At 39.9% G+C, this 20,574-nt stretch overlaps 1 protein-coding gene across 6 annotated transcripts in view; it reads right to left on the bottom strand.

Moving 5' to 3' along the window:
• The window catches only part of KCNIP4 (potassium voltage-gated channel interacting protein 4), a gene marked incomplete at both ends in the record, with an annotated part of 944,241 nt that overhangs the window by 38,179 nt on the left and 885,488 nt on the right, over window positions 1-20,574 (bottom strand). For all 6 annotated transcript variants that reach the window (XM_079777238.1, XM_079777236.1, XM_079777235.1 and 3 more), the window contains one exon: window positions 2,282-2,351. In XM_079777238.1, the coding sequence (XP_079633364.1) occupies window positions 2,282-2,351 (70 nt within the window). The remainder of the gene's footprint in view (window positions 1-2,281; window positions 2,352-20,574) is intronic.

The following is a 20,574-nucleotide window of genomic DNA, read 5'->3' as shown; positions in this document are numbered from 1 at the left end:
AGAGGTTAAATTGTATATAACATTAGGCGCTCTTGAGTTCTAAAAGCATAAAGCAGGGAACGGGGAAGGGGAATGTTTAAGGGTTGCAGTTTAAGGGAGGGTGGTATTTGAATAAAAGCAAAGGTGGTGAGATGCTGAATGGATATTTGAGAGAAGAGAGTTCCAGGCAGAAGGAACAGTAAGTTCAAAGGCCCCAGGAGCAGCAATATGATGGCCATGTTGGGGGAACGAAGGGTAAGGAGGCCAGTGTAACTGGAACTTAGTGAGTCCACAGGGAGAATGATGAAGGATGAGTCAGAGAGGGAGCAGGACACCAGTAAGCTCAACGTTAGGTCCTATGTAGGTTGTGGCCTCTGCCCTGATGGGACAAAGATAGAGCAGAGGGGTGACATGATCTGGCAGGATCACTCAGTTTGTGTTGAGAATTGATCATGATAGGTAAGCAGGGAGGACAGTCAGAATCAGGGAGATGAATTTAGAGATATTGAGTTATTTTGGCATGAGATGATAGTGAATTTTTTTCAGTGGACAGCAGTAAAAAAAAGTTATTGAAAAGGAAATGGATGAACCTCTCTGTACCTTAGTTTCTGCATTTATTAAAAAGGGAGAATCATTTCTAGGGTTGTTGGAAGGTGAAGGGTAATGCATGACAGAATCCGACACATGTCAGATGCCTGATAAATGGTGCTGATATCAGCCCAGATTAAATTTGTCTGGATGGCCTCGTTTTCATTTCCCCCCTTTCCTTCAGCTGCTCCAATTGTCCTACCTTATGCTTCCACAATGGTATTTTTTATCTCTCTATCCTCACACACTTTATTTTGACATGGCCCACCTGCTACAGTAGACTAGAACATTCTTTGGGGGCAGGTACCACATATCATTACTTTTACATTACCAGCACCTAACACATAGATGGCCACGCAGGAGACTGGTTGTGTGACAAATCTGAGCTGGGCATCCTGATGGGCGATTGAAGGACAAACAGAAAGGTCCAGTGGCCTTCATTCATCTCTAACACATATGCATTATCATTTTGCGCTCCTGTTTCCTTCCCAATTAAAATAATATCTAGAGTGGTATTCATTTTTCTCAGATAGGGGGAGGGTGGTCATAGTAGGGTCACCTAAAAATAGAAAAACAGCAGAAAGGACCCTAGGTGAGGCTTCAAAGGAATCTAGTTTCTAACCCAGATCTGCCACTTAATGGATGTGTGGCCCCCAGCAAGCCGTTTAATTTCTCTAAGCCCCAGATTTCACATCTGTAAATTGAGGATAATTACATTTGTCCTAATTTTGAGAGTTGGGAGAATCAAATGACACCGATAATGCATGGGAGAGCTTGGAGGCATGGGACCAGGCTGTCATAGTCAGAAAGTGCTGTGCAAAGGGGTCCATGGGGGGGCGGGGGGGGGAAAGGGGATATCTGTAATAATTTCAACAATAAAGATAAATTTAAAAAATAACAACAACAGCAAAAGTACTGTGCATTTGAGAGCCACAGTACTAGGCACCAATCATACCACTTGTGTTAAACTAAAGACAAAGCTCGTGGATAAATGCTAATTTGTAAGTAGTTTGTTTTTAGGATATAGTGAAACTCAAGTGCCCTTGCATGCTATATATTAATTTTTCTACATCATGATTAAAAATATAGTCATGCGCTGAAACCGGTTTGGCTCAGTGGATAGAGCATTGGCCTGCAGACTCAAGGGTCCCAGGTTTGATTCCGGTCAAGGGCATGTACCTTGGTTGCGGGCACATCCCCGGTAGGGGATGTGCAAGAGGCAGCTGATCGATACTTCTCTCTCATCGATGTTTCTAACTCTATCCCTCTCTCTTCCTCTCTGTAAAAAATCAATAAAACATGTTTAAAAAAAATGTAGTCATGCCGTGAAAGATGAACCAAACTAAAGATTGCAAGCATAAGTAGTCAGCAAGGGATTAGGATACAAGATCAACGCCCAAAGAGAATTGACCTCACCAAATGGCCATGTAGGTCAATGCCTGCTTCACTCCCCCTCACAGGAAGAACAATGAACAATTACTCATGAGCAAACACCACAGAGAAAGTTCTAGAACATGGGGTTGAAGCTGAAGCTCAGCCTGCCCCACAGAGACCAAGAAAGAGTGTGTACGAAGGGTCAGAGAGACAGCTACATGATTACCACATTGCCCCTCCCCAAGGCCAAAGCAGCACCAAGTGGAAAAAGAAAAAGAAAAAGTGATTGCAAGCATAATTCTAACCGACAGTACATTAACAAGTCCTCACTCGTACTCACCTCCCTGTGGAAAGAACTGTGAGTAAATCTCTTTGAAGGTTTCTTCGTTAACAACACCGCTGGGGCACTCCTGGAAAAAGTGGTAGAGAAGCAATATGAACAAAGTGTTCATAAAATTAATTTTTTGTGTGCATTTTTAAAAAACAGAGTTGTCTACCTTGGAAAGCTGCACCAAGAAAGCTAACCATCCAGCCATTATTACAACGAGAATAAAAGCACACTATAAAGTTTTCTTGTCTCAGTTCTCACAGGAAGACAAAAAGAATTGCAGATGTAAAAATTTTTGCATATAAAACTACACTGCTGCTTATAAGAATACATTCTTATTATCAAAGAAACAAGAGGAAATGACATTGCTTTTCATAAACCAAGCATATTGCAAGGTGCCTATGATATGGGATTTGCTAGATCTTGGTGCTGTGTTCTCTGAAGAGTTGCTGACCCAGAAAACCTTTAGTTCAATGAGAAAATGGGTGCTCCATTTGGGTCAAAGGTGGCCTGGCCTAAGAAGTTTCTACCGGGAGTCATTACTAATGTCTGTTAACAGTTTGTAACAGTTTGACCTTGAATGAGGCAGGACCACAGAATTTTTTTAATTTCTGGAGGAGAGGGTCTGAAAAGAAACAGGCCTGAAGTAAATAAATTTTCACCTTTGTCCCATGAGTAGAATTGTCTATGACTCATGAATATTGATCTTGGGAACTCCACTGATGTTGGACTATTGCCTGGTGGGAACCTGGGCTCCCTTGGGTCAGTTGTCACAGGACCTCCAAACTACCTGGCATTCCCCCAGGATTCACTGGCGAAAACTCAGGGGTGTGTTAACGTCCTTGAATTTAGGGTGGAATATTCTGTGTACTTTAACTTTGACACTGTTCCGGGGCTCTTCAATAATCATCTGTTGTGGTTTTCAAAGCTTCTTTACCTTAAAAATCATTGTTCACTCACTCTAAAGTTAATTTATTAATTTGGTCTCTCTTTATTCAAATAAGCCAGTTACTTATAACTAGTGTGCTTCACATGAAAAATTTTCTGTTTAATCATTCATTTGTTTGAAAGGTGGAAACTCTGATCCATAAACACAATTTTAAATAATTTCAACATATACTTGTGGTTAGAGGGCTTGTCAGTGTATTTTTCTCCCACTTAATTTTTACAATAAACCTATGACTTAGGTATCTCCATTCACACAGGCAGAAATGGAGGCTTTGTAGTAAAGCACCATTATTAGCTAGCCCCTGAGAGAGCTGGTGTGTGAGTTTGGGACATACCAGGTCACCACAAGTTTTGGATTAGATGAACCCTGTGGAAATAATGACCCCCAAGGACCAAAAATAAATAAATTATTTAATTTAAAAAATGAGCAAAAAAGCAAGCAAGCAAATTGTGAAGATTAATTTTATGTGCCAACTTAAAAATGGTACAAATGGACTACTCTCTACCTTTTATCATGGAGTGGTTCATCCACAAAAGTGGTATCTCCACCTCTTCATCAAGAATGAATTTGGCCAGGCCATGTATACAGCTAAGTGTACATGATAAACAATGTGGCTGTATTAGGTAGGTTATCTCTTGCTGCTACAAATAGGCCCTTCAATATGTAATAGATTAAACAGAATGTAGTCTATTTCTTGCTCATCTAACAGAGTTGGGTGGGTGTACAGATTAACTGATGGTTCTTCTCCTGAGAGTCATTAAGGGAGAGAGGCTAATAAAAGCTTGGCTACGTTCAACACGTGCCTTCTAAAGTCTCTATGATTGTCTTATCCAGACAGAGGAAAAGACTTTGAGAAATGTGCATGGAAGGTGTTTATGGGCCAGGTCTTGAAGTGGCACACATCATTTATATTCTCACTTTATGTTAGAAATCATTGAATATGTCCACCCCAAACAACAAAAGAAGTCTCATGTGTCCAAGACGAAGATAGAACACAGACTTGGTAAACTGTTCGCAATGTCTGTCTTCGAGGCTTATCTGAAATATACTTCAAATGTCTGGAATAGATCTCCCACTGATGCTTCAGTATCACCATCATGAAATCATTTAGCAGTATGAAGTCTTCTCCCCTGGTGTCATGTTACAGTTATGACATTTTCAAGCTAACATGTCCAATAAGACTTCAACATCTGAGGATATATTTTTTCATCAGGACTACTTCACTCTCACAGGAAGGACCCAAGAAGCAGTAGAGCTGCCAAATTTCGGGAAAGCGAGAAATCCTCACTCATCTTTACTTTGAGAAGATACTATCACTTTCTATAAGCCCCCATGATTTATATATTATATGTTCTAATGACATTTTGTCTGATTATTAACAAACTAGAGGCCCGGTGCACAGGTTTGTGCACCAGTGGGGTCCCTCAGCCCAGTCTCCGGGGATCTGGATGAAACTGGCTCTCTGTCATCCCCTGAGGGGTCCCGGATTGTGAGAGGATGCAGGCCAGGCAGAGGGACCCCACTGGTGCACTATTGGGGCTGGGGGGGGGGGGTGGGGGTGCGCAGGAGAGCTCCAGGGCGTGCCTGGCCCGTCTCACCCAATCCTGATCGGCTGGACTCCAGCAGCAAGCTAACCTACCAGTCAGAGCGTCTGCCCCCTGGTGGCCAGTGCATGTCATAGCGACTGGTCAAATGGTCAAACAATCGGAGGGACAATTAGCATATGAGGCTTTTATATATATATAGATGATTGTTCTGTGAAAAATATGCTGTCTACAGAAAAAAATTAAAGTAAATAAAAATTGCCCATAATTTTAATACTGTAAGATATTTTGGTCACATATATAAGTGTATATTAATATGCTTTATGAATAAAATTTGGAAAATACAAGAATATGGTATTGTATCTTATTAATTTTTAACTTTACAAAATATCCTGAACATTTCCATATCATGATTTTTAATGGCTGCATAATAATGTACCCATTGAATTTATCACACTGTTGGATATTAAGGGGATTGCAGCATTTTTTACTACATAGGAATAATGATGTCATTAATATTCTAGTGACTGCACCTGGGGTACATTCTTTCTGACTCATCCCAGTAGAAGAATCCTAACACCAAAGGGTTTAAGCTCTTCCTATGCACAGTCACATTGCTTCCTGCAAAGACTGTACCAATATATGCTACCTCCACTGGTTTGTGAGAAATTTTTACATCTAAAGGAGCTGCTGACCAGAATCCCATGGGGATTTGACACGCACCAAATCCCATGAGTAAACAGCAATAATTTGCTTCCCTCATGAATCTAATTGTCATTCTGAAAATTTCCAGAGGATATCAAGGCATTTGTACAGATCTCTCCACGGGATAAAGTGATGTTTTCATGAAGACAAGGATGCTTTGGGAGCAGTCTGTACAGCCATATTATCACATTAACAACTGTTAACTGAGCCCGTATTCGATGCCTGCTTATCAACATCATGTCTTTAGTCATTTTCTACTGACCTCAAAAGGTAGGACTTATTTAGAAATGAAAAAAATGAAGCTCAGAGAGATTAAAATTAAGTAAAATGTGGGATGACACAGAGCCATCCATTTATTCTTTCAACAAATAATTATTCAGTGACTTCCATGTATTAAACACTGTTCTGCTCATTCTTCTGCCTTCATTAATTGCAATGTTATCCAGTGTCTGGATTATCATCTGTTTTCCATTAAAACTGAAAAGGTGACCTCCTGGTAAACCATCAGTGGAAATACTTCCTTTGGAAAGACACAATGTTTGTTTGCTCCCAGAGCCAAATGAAACCATTTCAATTAAAACTGGGGATATTGATTAAAAAATACATATCTCATGAGTTGTAGTTTGAGAATTTGTGGAAAATGTTTTTAAATTTTTTTTTGGAGAAATTATTGTCTTTAGTCCAGCAAGGACCTCTGTACCTTCCTCCCTACTACATACACTTTAATTATGAATGGCTAGACACTAAAGTGCTATGGAAAAAGTGACACTTTTTAGGTCAGGTTAAAATGAACTACTCCATCAAATGGTAGAGTGTCTTGGGGCTTTGCCTGCTGGTACATTAATCTATTATGGCCAGAGAGTGATTTTTTTTATTGCTTCTTAAACACTTCACCATGATACGATCAGGATGCAATAAATGTGGAATGAGATTTTCTTGGCCCAAAGCTGCCACTCATCTGTCAGTTGCTGAAGAGACATTTGCCTTTTGGGGCCTTACAGAGGTGTTCCCTAATGATCCTTTTCGTTCCCTTCAGGTAGTGTCCTGACATCAAGTGAAGGTCAAAATCAGTTTTAAATGTACATTGAATACTTTGGTATTTATTACTAATGTCTGTATTAATAAAGTAGTGATTTTTATAATAATAACATGATGATGATGGTGATGATAATGATGATGATGACAAGCGGATACATAGGAGTACTTTCTATGTTGCAAGCATCGTTTTAATTGCTTTACATGGATTATGTCATGTGAATAAAGAGATGCTAGCCTTACCTCCACTTTACAGATGTGCAAACTGCCTTAGAGAGAAACTGCCCATGTTCTTATAATGAGAAAATGGCAGAGTGCTGTCTATTGATCACAAAATCAAGGAACTTGAGTGTTTAAGCAACTTTAGAGATAACTCTATTTAATGGCTTCATTTTCAAAGTGAAGAGATTGAGGTTGCGGTTAGAAGAATTGTCCATTAGCCACACGGTGGGTTGCTGAGCCTTATCTTGGGTCTGGGTTTCCGGGGGTTAGGCTGATGCGTGGATACCACAAATGCCTTCATGTCCGTGCAATAGCTGGTATGTTCTGCTAAGCAGCATTTACAGTAATGCAGTGGAATGCTTATGCTCCTGGGCTCTGGCATTAAGGAGAAGAACTGGCTTGAACCCCTGCTCTACCACTTAAAAGCTGTGTAGCTTCAGACTAATTGCTTAATATAAGAATCTAAGTCTCATTGTTTTCCCCTGTAACATGGAGATAACTATTGACATCAGAGGAATGTTACAAAAATTAATTAAGATAACGCATGTTATGTTATCTTAACCCTCTTGTTTGCACATCATATTGCTCATTAAATATTAGCTATTAGAGCCATAGTATTAACCAAGAATTTGGTAAGCAGAACTCCTTTATACAGAGTCATTATAACATCAATGTGGCTATACCAGGGTTAACTGGTATTCAGCAAAGCAGTTGAACCCGGTAGAGTGCAGGTCTGATATAATGCAATGAGCCTGTAAAGCAGATATGAGTTATGCCTCCTACTCTAGCATTATAAATTGAATTTACTCTATCGAATACTGTCAGAGCTTACCCTCAAAGGCACGGGAATACAGCAATTGTAAATGACATCTGAGAAGGATAAAGGCCACCACTGGAAATAAATGTCAGTAGAAACCCAGGAGTCTTTTATCCATTATTTTAAAGGAGAGTTTTCCCTAATAATGCTTAGATGAGTACATTCAAAATGCAGTAGTCCATATAAAGTGCTTTAAAGAGAGATCCATGTATCCATAGAAAATTGCTAAAGGTATTATTGTCTTGAGGTCTATCATGAATGCTTATCCTTCCACTACATAAGAAAGATTTTGAGCAGTAGGACTGGGATTTGAACCTGAGTTTGACTAAAAAGCCTTTACCATATAGCTTACTAAGTTCCCTCCAGAAAGGCAAATGTAACTATAGAAAAGAAATAATACACTGATGGAGAACTATTATCCCAGTATTTCTCAACCGCATTAAGTTCACCAAAAAAATTTACAGCGGAACCTCGATCCTGAACTTAATTCGTTTCAGAACACTGTTGGAGAAGTGATTTGTTAAAAAAGAAATCATTTTTTTTCCATTAGAAATAATATAAATTGAATTAATCCATTCCAGACCCACAAATGATTCCCTGCTTTAACCTTTCTTATATACAGTACATAAATAAATCTTAAATTTATCGAATCCCCTACTAGCCTTAAGCGAATCATTTTCAGGACTCATTCCAGGGCTATCTTTTAGGAGGTCAGTATGCAGCATCTTCACTTTTTCACATATCCCTGCCTCCGAATTGCTGTCACTGGCTCACTGCTTTCGTTTATCCAAATCCACAACAGTTTTTCTACCTCTTCAATTGCTTATGATAATTGTTTCTTTCACACCTGAGCAACATTAGCATCCTTGATGACCTCTTTATGTCTTACAATAGTGAAAGGGTTATCAGGTCAAACACTGAAGGTTTGTTCCACAATCGAGACATTGTTTCCATAAAAACTTGCTCGAGAACAGAATCTTTCGAGATGGGAGATGTTCGAGAACCGAGGTTTGACTGTGATTTATTCAACAAATATTCTTAGACCGACAAGTATGATACCCACCCATTTGGAGTTATAGTCTATGGGGGAGACAAACTTTATTTACATATTCACACAAATAAATGATCATAAGAAAGTCCATCAGGGCAAAATAGCATGGGAAATCTAACTACTTTTACAAATAATTCAAATGTCACAGGTGAGGAGATAAGGAGGGAAGAATCTCAACTCCTCAGGTTATTTGCTTTCCTAAGGAAGGTGCAGGGCAAGGTCAAATCCAGCTCTAACACATCTTATCACATATTCCTTTACTTCCGTTTTATTACCAATTCTGGGAAAAGAATACTTTGTCCCTCCCTCAGGTATTTGCCTCTCAGCAAACTACAATTTCAGGAGTAGCCCTGAGCCTCTGAAGCTTGGCTGTAAGTGGAAGGATTGTTTATTCTGTTTAATTAAATTCTGTTTGTTGCAAATACTTGAGAAGTCTCAGCCCTTTTTGCCTCAGAGCGATTCTTCAGAGGTTTTTCTCTAACTGGCAAGGGTCACAAAAGCTGCCCCAGAGGACAGCTGTGCGTGGACTCACAGTGCTTCCTGGCTTTTGCTCAAAAGGGCACCCTGAGCCTGGGCTGGGGGAGAGACTTCAAAGGGGTCTCTGGAGCTCAGAGGATGCACCCGTGTAAGGAATGAGGCAGCCTCCAACGTGCCGAGTGTTTTATTACAACATCGAGACACAAGGGGGCAGCAGTGCCCTCCATGAGAGCCAGAAGCTGGATTTCCAGTTCACACACCTGGGCAGTTCTTTCCCGAAGCTTTGTGCGAGTCCGACTAGATTTCCTTCCAGAAATCTATTTTCCCTTTATGAAAGGTGACTGTGAGCTCCTGCTCCCCAATTAGGTATATAGAAAAGTTAACCATTTCAGGGAAAGGAACCCAGATATTATTCTATCTTCTACCCTAGAAATTATAGTTGGAGTAAATCAGCCTAAAATTATAACCTCTCTTTTTTTGGCAGTTGGTAATTTTTGATCATTTTAGTTACCAAAAATCTGTAGATTGTATGTGTAAGGAAACAAGTAAATAAACAAGACAACAAAAACTGAAAAGTTTTAACCTAAGAGTCTTATAAATTTCTTCTTAAGTTCATGTGGGCTCTGGAGTCAAACTTCTTGGGTTTGCTTGACTATATTGCTGGGGAAAAATTTAAATCTTTAAAATAGGAATAATAATAATATCTAAGAGTTATTATGAGGTTTGAATAAAGACAACCCATATGCAATGTTTACTGCAATACCTGGCAGTAACTATGATGGGGGTTGCTTCTATAATGGTGGGGGCATCATTTTGAACCTGTTTAGTTTATTGTCATTTAAAGGAGGGTATTTTCCCTTGTTAAATGTCATCTGCTTATTTAAACTTAGAGGGCTTTTATAATCCTAAACCAACTTACTCCATACACAAGAATAAACTCAAAATGGATAAAAGACTTAAATGTAAGTCATAAAACCATAAAAATCTTAGAAGAAACCATAGGCAGGAAAATCTCAGACATCTCTTGTAGCAATATATTTGTGAACACATCTCCTAGGGCAAGGGAAACTAAGGAGAAAATAAACAAATGGAACTAAATCAAAATAAAAAAGTTTCTGCACAGTAAAAAGAACTAAAACAACCATCAACAAAATGAAAAGGGAGCCCACTGTATGGGAGAACATATTTGGCAATGATACATCTGATAAAGGGTTAATAGCCAAAATATATAAGGAACTCATACAACTTAACAAAAAGGAAGACAGACAATCTAATTTAAAAAAGGGCAATGGACCTAAATAGACATTTCTCCAAAGTGGACATACAGATGGCCAAGAGACCTATGAAAAAAGTGCTCAAACTCACTGATCATCAGAGAGATGCAAATTAAAACAACAATGAGATAACACATCTCATCTGTCAGAATGGCTATCATCACCAAATCAATAAATGACAAGTGCTGGCGAGGATGTGGAGAAAAGGGAATGTTGTTACACTGCTGGTAAGAATGCAGACTGGTGCAGCCATTATGAAAAAACAGTATGGAATTTCCTCAAAAAATTAAATATGGAACTGCCATTTGACCCAGTGATCCCATGTCTAGGAATATATCCTAAGAAATCCGAAACGCCAAGCAGAAAGAATATATGCACCTCTATGTTCATAGCAGCACAATTTACAATAGCTAAGATCTGGAACAGCCCAAGTGTCCATAAGTACATGAGTGGATAAAATAGCTGCAGTACATTTACGCCATGGAATACTATACTGCAACAACAACAACAATAATAATAATAATAATAATAATAATAAAAGGGTAGCTTACCCTTTGAGACAGCATGGAGGGAGCTGGAGAGTATTATGCTAAGTGTAATAAGCCAGTCACAGAAAGACAAGTAAAAACAGAACAAAACAAACAATCAAAAAAACCCACAAAGAAATAAGTGTAGACTTCTGTTTCTCTTGGTACATTTTAGTGCTCCAGGAGATAACAGATGGATGAGGGAGAGTTCATATTTTTCTTAGTTATTATTCCAAAATCTCACCCCCGGCCCAAGAAATGATATATTAGTTTATTTTATGAACTATATTTTCCCAAGCAAAGGCTTTGAGCTTTAGAAAGTTATTTCAAAGACCAGCAAGAACCTGAGATGATGCAAAAAAAAATACATATATAACAAAACAAATTAATCTGGAAGAACATTTGAAATTTCAATTTCACACTTCTTCTTATTTATTCAAATCAATTCTATTCAACAAATCTCTATTAAAACACTGGTATAAGCCAGGCAGATGTAAATGAATAAGATGGACAATTCAAATTGACAGTATTTTCTGCAGGTTTTCCCCTTTCCAATGGGGATATATATCATTAGAAAGAGAGATGTTTGGTAGAGAGGAAACACCATTGGATGACTTTTAACATTTGCTTCTCGACTGTAAGGCAGGGTTAGCAACCATCCCTCATCAAAAGAGGATTAGAATGGGGGAAGAGGTAGATGAATGAGTGAGGCTAGTCTCAGTTCATGAAGTTGGAGACTTTGGTAGGACCAACGCTTAGCTTTGTAAGTGCACATGGCTTCCTCTGCAGGTTAACCACTAACCGTTTCCTTCTTTGCTTTTTCTGATACGGTGCTTCTTTAACCACTGCTGCCAGTCTTGGGGATGGATTTCTGAGCCACGTGCTTCTCAAACAGCTATGTAATGCACTTAGGAAGCTATATTAGTGTCCCGGATGGAGGAGCAATCCTGTCCAAAACCAGCGATAAGGGATGATCTCTGCTGGTAGATCTGACAATGAACTCAGATCACTGAAAGTACATTTGATAGCATATACAATTCTCAAGACACCTTGGATGTAACTTGAGTGAGACAATTTCAGAACACAATGAAGGTAATATATTTTATTTATTTAATGTGACTTTTGGATGAGTTTGATAAAAATTTCAAGACTTTGACTGGTCTTTCAAAACCTATCATCAATAAAGAATAGCATGTAATTAGTGATTTTAAATTTTTTATTATAGTCTTCTATATTTTCCATCTTTCTGTAATAAACATAAATTAGTTTTGTAATTAGAAACAAATAAAAAATTTATTATAGAAAGAATAAAATCATTACCACCATCAACAAACTTGCCTTGGTCATTTTCCATCATGTTCCTTTATGAAAATTGCAAAAATAAAAATGACTATCTCTTGCTCATCTAAAACATACACTGTGGGTTTCTGATATGTCTGGTCACTGGCAATTTCTTATAAGTGTTTCCATCAGCCTGGCGGTGTAGTACGTAGGATGCAAGGAGAGGTACCATGCGGTGAAGAGGAACAACGTTTGGACTTGAAGTCACAGGACCTAGATTTATCTTTCTTTGTCTATTTTTAATGGCCTTGGACCACTCCTTTATAATTGTAGCATCTGTTTTCTCAATTGAGGTGGGCCTAATAATACATCCCTATCTACCAAACAGGGTCTCTGAAAAGAAGTATGAAATATTTTGCAAGCTGTAAGATGTTATAGCCATGTCAGTTACTTTAAAGGACAATTATAGTCATAAATCCTGCTCAGTGACTGAAGGTAAGGGGTCTTGTTTTAGAGATTTGTTTATTGTGCAATTGGGAAAGAGGCCCTTTTGAAATGTTAACATATAGATAAGCATTTGGACACATATAACTGGAAATAGTCAAATTGTAATAGCTATCTTTCCCCATGTTTTATATCCGGAAAGGCAGTTTTCATGTTTCATAATAAGAATGGTATTTACATCTATAAATTCCCTTTCAAATGCTCACATCTCCCAAATGATTTGCTACCAGCAATTTATTTTTTAGACAGTTTTATTCTGATGACAATGGTTTAGTTGAGCACTTTGGAGTTGCTGTCTGAGAATGATATAGAAGAGTATTAAACACTGTATTGTACTTCTGATGCTTTTTAAAGATTTTGTTTTCTGCCTGCAATTCAATTTTTCATTTTAGACATTTATTTCCTGCTCTTCTCATATTGATTGCATTTTGTAGCACCATTAAAGAAGTGTTCAATGGAAAGCCTTTTATATAATGAAAGTAGATAAGTATATATATATTTATACATCTATGCATTTTTTTTCCAGTGCACTTACTTTTAGTGTAAGGCAATTATATAATGATTAATTTGCGACTCAAATTGTAATTTCGGCTAAATCAATAGGCACATTTTATTGATTTTTGAGCATTTAGGTCATTAGTAGTTCCATGAATGTTAGCTATAATTCACCTTTAAGTTTATAATGTTAAAATTATTTAAATTTATTTTCCATATAATATTTATAATAGAAATTCTCACTTGGGATATTCTTTTTTCTTTTAAAAGCAACTTTGAGATAATTGTCTGGGTGTGCAATTACATTTTTGCACTGAAGAAGGTTTTAATGTCTGGCTATATCTTAAAATAGGTTACTTTGGTAAAAAGATACCTTCCCTCTTTATTTGTAGAAATTTTACTTCATATTTCCTTCCACTGCAGTATTTTATTCTTTCCTAAACACTCTTCACCTGGTATTGTGCTAGCTAATTTATATATATATATAAATATATATATTAGAGGCCCAGTGCACGAATTTGTGCACAGGTGGGATCCTTTTGCCTGCCCGGTGATCGAGGCCTATGAGGGGGCTGTCGGACATCTCTTGAGGGGTCCCAGATTGGAGAGGGTGCAGGCTGGGCTGAGGGATACCCTCCTCCCCAATGCATAAATTTCATGCACTGGGCCTCTAGTCTATATATATATATATATATATATATATATATATATATATATATATGTCTAACATGCAAAGTGTCCCCTCGGGAGTTCCACCGGAAGACCGGGAGTTCGATCGCTCACTATGATGTGTGCTGACCACCAGGGGGTGGCATGGAACATAGGAAGGCCCCAGCCGGCAGCTGGCAACCAGGGAAGGAAGGCCCCAGCTGGCAGCCTGAAGCTGGGGAAGGGAGGCCCTGGCCGGCATCCGGAAGGCCCTGATTGGCCCTGATCGTCGGCCAGGCCTAGGGACCCTACCTGTGCACACATTTCGTGCACTGGGCCTCTAGTAAACTATAAGAGACAAGGGAAGGAATGTACATATAAATACATGAAAATTTAATCCAAATGACTTTGCAAATGTTATGTTAAAAAATAAAACCCTGAAGTGCATTGGAGAAAATATTTGTAAATATTGTCCAGACCATGCCATGATTGCTGTTTTACTATGTAAGAAGGAACACCTTGATTCCCATTCAAAAACTAGTCTTTCCACTGAAAGTAGCAAAATTTAGCCCCTCCTGTCATGGTGGTGCGCAGAGAAAGAGACAGAGAACACATAGGGCTCAAGTCCTCTGAGGGAAACCCAGCTCCAAGAAAACAGACAGGGGAAGCAGCCCCCGCATGGTCCCAGTGAGGAGGCTGAAGGAGAGCAGAGCCTCCAAAATAGCATATTTATAGTCTCTGCTCACAGAGAATAAGTGCCTAAGCAAAGACAATGAATCACCCACAAATAGTTATAAGGCTCTGATTAAGTTTAAGAAAGGAATAGCCTAGTGTATTTATCAAGAAGAGGAGGAAGAAATACCCATAAGATAGTTCAGTAAGTAGTTGGTGAATTAAGAGCAAACAAATGGATAAACATACTTTTAGGGCATGCATTAACCCTTTGCACTCACTTGCTTTTTTCTCGATTCCTTTATTCTAATGCTAACCGTGTCTGTTGAGTCACACTCGACATCCGAGTGCAAAAGGTTAAGGCCTCCTTCCATATTTCCACAGTGTGTATTTAATCCTCCTTTAAAATAATCCATTCATGTGGAGAAGGTGGGGCAGGAGATGGGATTGAGGGGGAGCAAGCAAAGAGGAGGAAATGGGAGACATCTGTAATAGTGCAACAATAAAAAATACAAAAAATAAATAAAATGAGCATACAGCAAAATAATAAAAATAAACAATAAAATCATTCATTTTCATGTTAAATCCCCAAATTAAACAAGTAAATACAACTTCTACATGTGTTATTATAGTCCTTTATCTACACTAGGTAAACAGATCCTGTCCGTCTATTACAATTGGTCAAACATGATTCTAGATGTTTCTCAGAAGGTTTTTTAAAATGGAATTGCATTCAAGTCAGTAAACTTTGAGTAAAGCAGACTGCCTTCCATAATGTGAGAGAGGTTCATCCAATCAATTAAAGGTATTTAGAAAAAGACTGATTGCCCTTGAGAAAAAGGGCATTCTGCTAGCAAACTACCTTTGGACTTGAACTTGGGCTCTTTACCGGATCTCCACCCTGCAGCCTACCCTGCAGATTTTGGACTTGCCTCCACAGTTGTGGAAACCAATTCCTTGAAATAAATGTGTCTCTTTCTCTCTAACTAATATAACTAATAAGGAGAGAGAGAGAGAGAGAGAGAGAGAGAGAGAGAGAGAGAGAGAGAGAGAGAGGAGAAGAGATTAAAAATTACTAAATTAACACAAAAGAATCATAAAAAGAGAGTTCCTTTTATCTCTTGTGAAATGGGCATCAATAATTACTCATAGTGTGGCTATGAAAATCAAGTGGGTACAGATCTGCCAAAATATGATTAAACCCCTTAAGCACTAAATAATGGAACAGTTCTTAAAATTATTTTTTTCATTACTATTAGTAACTATGTTCTAGTTTCCATTCTATTTTTTAAATGTATTCATTTCCTATTATTACTCTCAGTAATATAGTCCTTCTCTGAGTCATAGCCATAATATTCTTGACAGAGTGACTCAAGACAGCATGTCTAATTTCTCAAACTTGAGAGAAGCTTTTGATACAGAGTAAACAAGAAACACGGAAATCAGTAAGAAATAAAAACACCAAGTTTTAGGGCCCCAAATAAAAAATGGTTTTAAGCGAATAGATATGAATGCATAAAACAGATACAGTGAATAGTAATACGTGGAAGTAATGTATGTTGCATTATAGGTTGTTTTTCCAAATATCAAACTTTTCAATAAATAGCTATTTTAATAACCTCTGTGTTCAAAGAATCCAGCGCCCTGTGAAATGAAAATTCTGAAATAAGCAACCATTCTATATTTTCTGTTTCTCTTGAGAACGTCATGAGCTGACGTCTGTTGCTCTAATGTAGAGGATATGAGGGCAGGCCCTCTCACCCCAGCCAGCTAGCTCTGTTGTGTAATGGATTCCCCCTTGGCCAACCCTTACAATGAATATAAAAACTCAATTTTAGTGCTACGAGCTAAAAAGGACTCTAGTGTCACTAGAGTTTTCTTTTTCCACAGAGCTTAGAATATATCTAAGGGGATATTTTCTGGTTTTGTCTGCATTTGTATTCTGCTCATTTAATGGAGCGAGGTAATAGGATTTTTCTATCTTCTATAGAAGCTGTTACAAAAGTACAAAAGATGCAAGGTTAAAAATATATTTAAAAAAAAAAAACACAAAAAGGGAAAACAAAATGGTCTATTGGTTTTTCACCCTAAGGACTTCCAACATAAAAATCAAGCATGCCTCGGAAGTTCAAATTGTGCCTTCAGAGAAGTGCAGTGGTGTGCCCTGGAGTTGACTGTGGCAGAGTCTCCCGTGGCAGAGTTGAACGATTTCTAGGATGGCCCCCAAATTTCCTGCCTCCTTGAGCACACACCCTGCATGAACTTGATGGACTGTACTCTGTGAGGCGGTAATGTTATATGGCATGGTTGACCAGTTAACTGTAAAATAGAAAGATTATATGGGTGGGCCTGGCCTGGTCACAGAAGCTCTTTAAAAACAGATGGCTTTCTCTGGCCGAATGAAGAAGGATAAGCCAGTAATGAGAAGCAGGGAAAGTTTGAATCATATTTTCTGGCAAAACAATGGAGGGGGCTAGATGGCAACGAAGGGATGTCATCTTCTAGTAGTGAGAGCAGCCCCTGCCTGTCAGGCAGCAAGGAGAGAGGAAACTCATTAAAATAGCCATGAACACCTGACATCTGCCAACAGCAAGACTGAGCTTGGAAGTCATTTTCCACAGAACCCCCAGAAAATTACTCAGCCTGGCTGATACCTGGATTTTGGCTTTGTGAGTCCCTCATTGGAGAAGCCAGACATACGGTGTTGGACTTCTAAGCCACACAACTGTCCCTTAATAGCTGTGTGTTGCTTTTAGCCCTTAAATCTGTGATGATTTGCTATGCAGTAATAGAAAAACTAATACACATGGCTTGGATCCCCCAAAAGAGTTTTTATTCCTTCTTTTACATACATTAATTCATGTGTGCACATATTCATTCATTTCGAATGCATTCACTAAATGTCTACTATGTGCCAGGTTTTAGGCTTTATCAGGAGTTTTTAACTTATAGGGTAATTTCATGGCCCAAATCCTGAAGACACTATGTCATTAGGATCCTAGAATGTAAATTGTCTACTCCCTCTGAATATTATCAAACACAGATAATGTAGACACTCTGCAATTTGGGAGACCTTAAAACAATTCAATATGTAGTTTTGTGGCTCATTTAGAAAGCATGGCGGGCCAGATGAAAAGCTGTAGGTATCTCCCATACTTGAAAATGAAGGCAGTAGATGACAGCATTTCAGCCTAATTGTTTTGGCTGTCTTACAGCCTTATTGAACTACCCTCTTAGTTTGCCATATATCAATGACTATCATGCCTGGAAATGTCAAATACAGTGTCCCAGGAAAATGTCATCAAATTTCCTTCTCAGAGGTGGGGAACAAACAGGAACCTGCCTAGGGGTTTGCTGTCAGATCATTCTCCTCAGGTGTGTGTGTGTGTGTGTGTGTGTGTGTGTGTGTGTGTGTGTGTGTGTGCGCGCTGATGTCCACCTGATCAGTTATACAAATCACATGTCTGGGAAAATGAAATCCATGATGTCCTCTGAATTTTGCTTATTAGACTGAGAGGCAGCAAATAAACACACAAAACGCAACATAATGTTATTCTTTAGCAAGAGAAAAAATCAGATGGCCCAAAGCCAGACATTTTATGGCACCTGCAGGTAGCTGATAGGACAAGATGTGAACTTATTCCTGCACAGATACATTAATCAGCCTTTACCCAGCTCTTCAGGGAAAGCTGGAAGGCCTCCTCTCTCTTTCCTTCTCTTTCTCCCTGTCCCCCTCTTCCCTTTCTCTCTTTTACATTCTTTCCTCTCTCCCTCCCTCCTTCCCTTTGTTAGTGGTACCTATAGTCCCATTCTGAGCTTTCATTTCTTCTAATTTTCACATTCTTTCTCTTACCCATCTGACTTTAGTCTCTTATGTAATAACTAGAAGCCTGGTGCACAAAATTTGTGCACAGGCAGGGTCCCTAGGCCTGGCTGGTGATCAAGGCCGATCTGGGCCTTCTGGCTGCCAGCTGGGGCCTCCCTTCCCCAGCCACTGGCTGCCAGATGGAACCTTCCTTCATTCCACGCCACACACTGGTCATCAGTGCATGTCATAGCAAGCAATTGAACTCACGGTCTCCCGGTCGAACTCCCGAGGGGACACTTTGCATATTAACCTTTTATATATATCTTATCTAATAAAAGAGTAATATGCAAATTGACAGTACCTCTGCTACACCCACAAGCCATGCCCACCAGCCAATCAGGAGCGATTATGCAAATTAACCCAATCAAGATGGCTGTGGCCACAGAGCGAACAGGAGGCTTGGGTTTCCCTGGCAATGGAGGAAGCCAAGCTTCCTGCACACCCTGGCCGGCCCAGGCCTCTGCTCAGGGCTACAAAGTTTCAATTATAGAAGATAAATAAATCCCAACAAAAATGGCTGCAGCCACAGAGCAAGCAGGAGGCTTGGGTTTACCCGGTGATGGAGGAAGCCAAGTTCCTGGCCTGTCCTGGCCTCCACTCAAGGCTACAAAGTTTCAATTATAGAAGATAAATAAATCCCAATACCAGGGCCTCTGCTTGGGTCGCCGGGGGGCGTGACCAGCCTGAAAACCACCACAGGCCCCTCGCCCAGGCTGCCCCATGCCCCAAGGGAACCCCCACCCTGATCCAGGACACACTTCAGGGCAAACCAGCTGGCCCCCACCCGTGTACCAGGCCTCTAGCCTATCTAATAAAAGAGTAATATGCAAATTGACCATCACTCCAACACACAAGATGGCTGTCCCCATGTGGTCAAAGATGGTTGCCCCCATGTGGACACAAGATGGCTGCCACAAAGATGGCCAGCAGGGGAGGGCAGTTGGGAGGGACCAGGCCTGCAAGGGAGGGCAGTTGTAGGCAATAAAGCCTGCACAGGAGGGCAGTTAGGGGTGACCAGGCCAGCAGAGGAGGGAAGATGGGGACAACCGGGCATGCAAGGAAGGGCAGTTGGGGGGGTGACCAGGCCTGCAGGGGAGGACAATTAGGGGCAATCAGGCTGGCAGGGGAGCAGTTAGGCATCAATCAGGCTGGCAGGGTAGTGGTTAAGGGGTGATCAGGCTGGCAGGCAGAAGTGGTTAGGGGCAATCAGGAAGGCAGGCAGGTGAGCAGTTGGGAGCCAGCAGTCCTGGATTGTGAGAGAGATCCAGATTGGAAAGGGTGCAGGCTGGGCTGAGGGACACCCCCCCACACACCCTTGTCCCCGTGTACGAATTTCGTGCACCGGGCCTCTAGTGTGTGTGTGTGTGTGTGTGTGTGTGTGTGTGTGTGTGTGTGTGTATAAAATATATATATATATTTGTCTTTAATTTTATGATAGTCTAGACAGCTCTTCTCACCTACAAACACAATTATCTGCCTTCCCTGGAATTCCCCCTTCATGCATCATAATCATCCCATAACCAACAGTTCCCAAGGCAGCATGACTTTGTCTTTGGCAAGCACTCCTCTTCCTTGGTTCCCTGACTCAGTTACTGTATGTTACAGGCAGATATGACACTCAGCACTGACTGCTCCCATTCCATTCATCTCCTCTTGCTTCATCTATTTGGCATCCAAACCTGCTTTTTGTTTTCTACCATTGCTCTAACCCAATGTGGCTCAAAGTGTGGTCCCTGGGTCAGTAGCATCCACATCCCCTGAAACTTTTTAGAAATACAAATCCTCAGGCTTCATACCAGATCCCAAGAGTCAGAAACTCTAGAGGTGGGGCTTGTGATTCATGGCCACATCATATATCATCACTTAGCACTCACATCCTGCAAAAGGCTCTAAACTGATCCCTCAGCCTCTGGAGTTTACCTTCTCCATTTGTAGTCCTAATTGTCTCATTCTCCTGCTGAAAATTCTATGTTGGCAGTCCAGTGTCTTTTGGATAAAATAAAAAAAAGCATAAATTCAAAATGACCAGGAATCTGTCTCTTGCCTCCTTCTCTGGCTTTATTGTATCTTGCCTTTGCTTTCTCCCACCCTTCGGAACACAAGCTCATTTAACACTTGGGCAGTAAGTAAAGATATGTCCTTCTGGAGTGCCTACACTCTCTTGAATCTCTGGGAGCCTTGTGGGAAATAATTCTCTATCTCTCCCCTTTCCTAGTCCCTACATCAAACTTGGGTT

Source organism: Cnephaeus nilssonii, assembly GCF_951640355.1.
Source record: "Cnephaeus nilssonii genome assembly, chromosome: 1".
Lineage (NCBI taxonomy): Eukaryota > Metazoa > Chordata > Mammalia > Chiroptera > Vespertilionidae > Cnephaeus > Cnephaeus nilssonii.
Note: the sequence above shows the minus strand (reverse complement) of the source record. Positions and strands in the feature narration are given on the sequence as shown.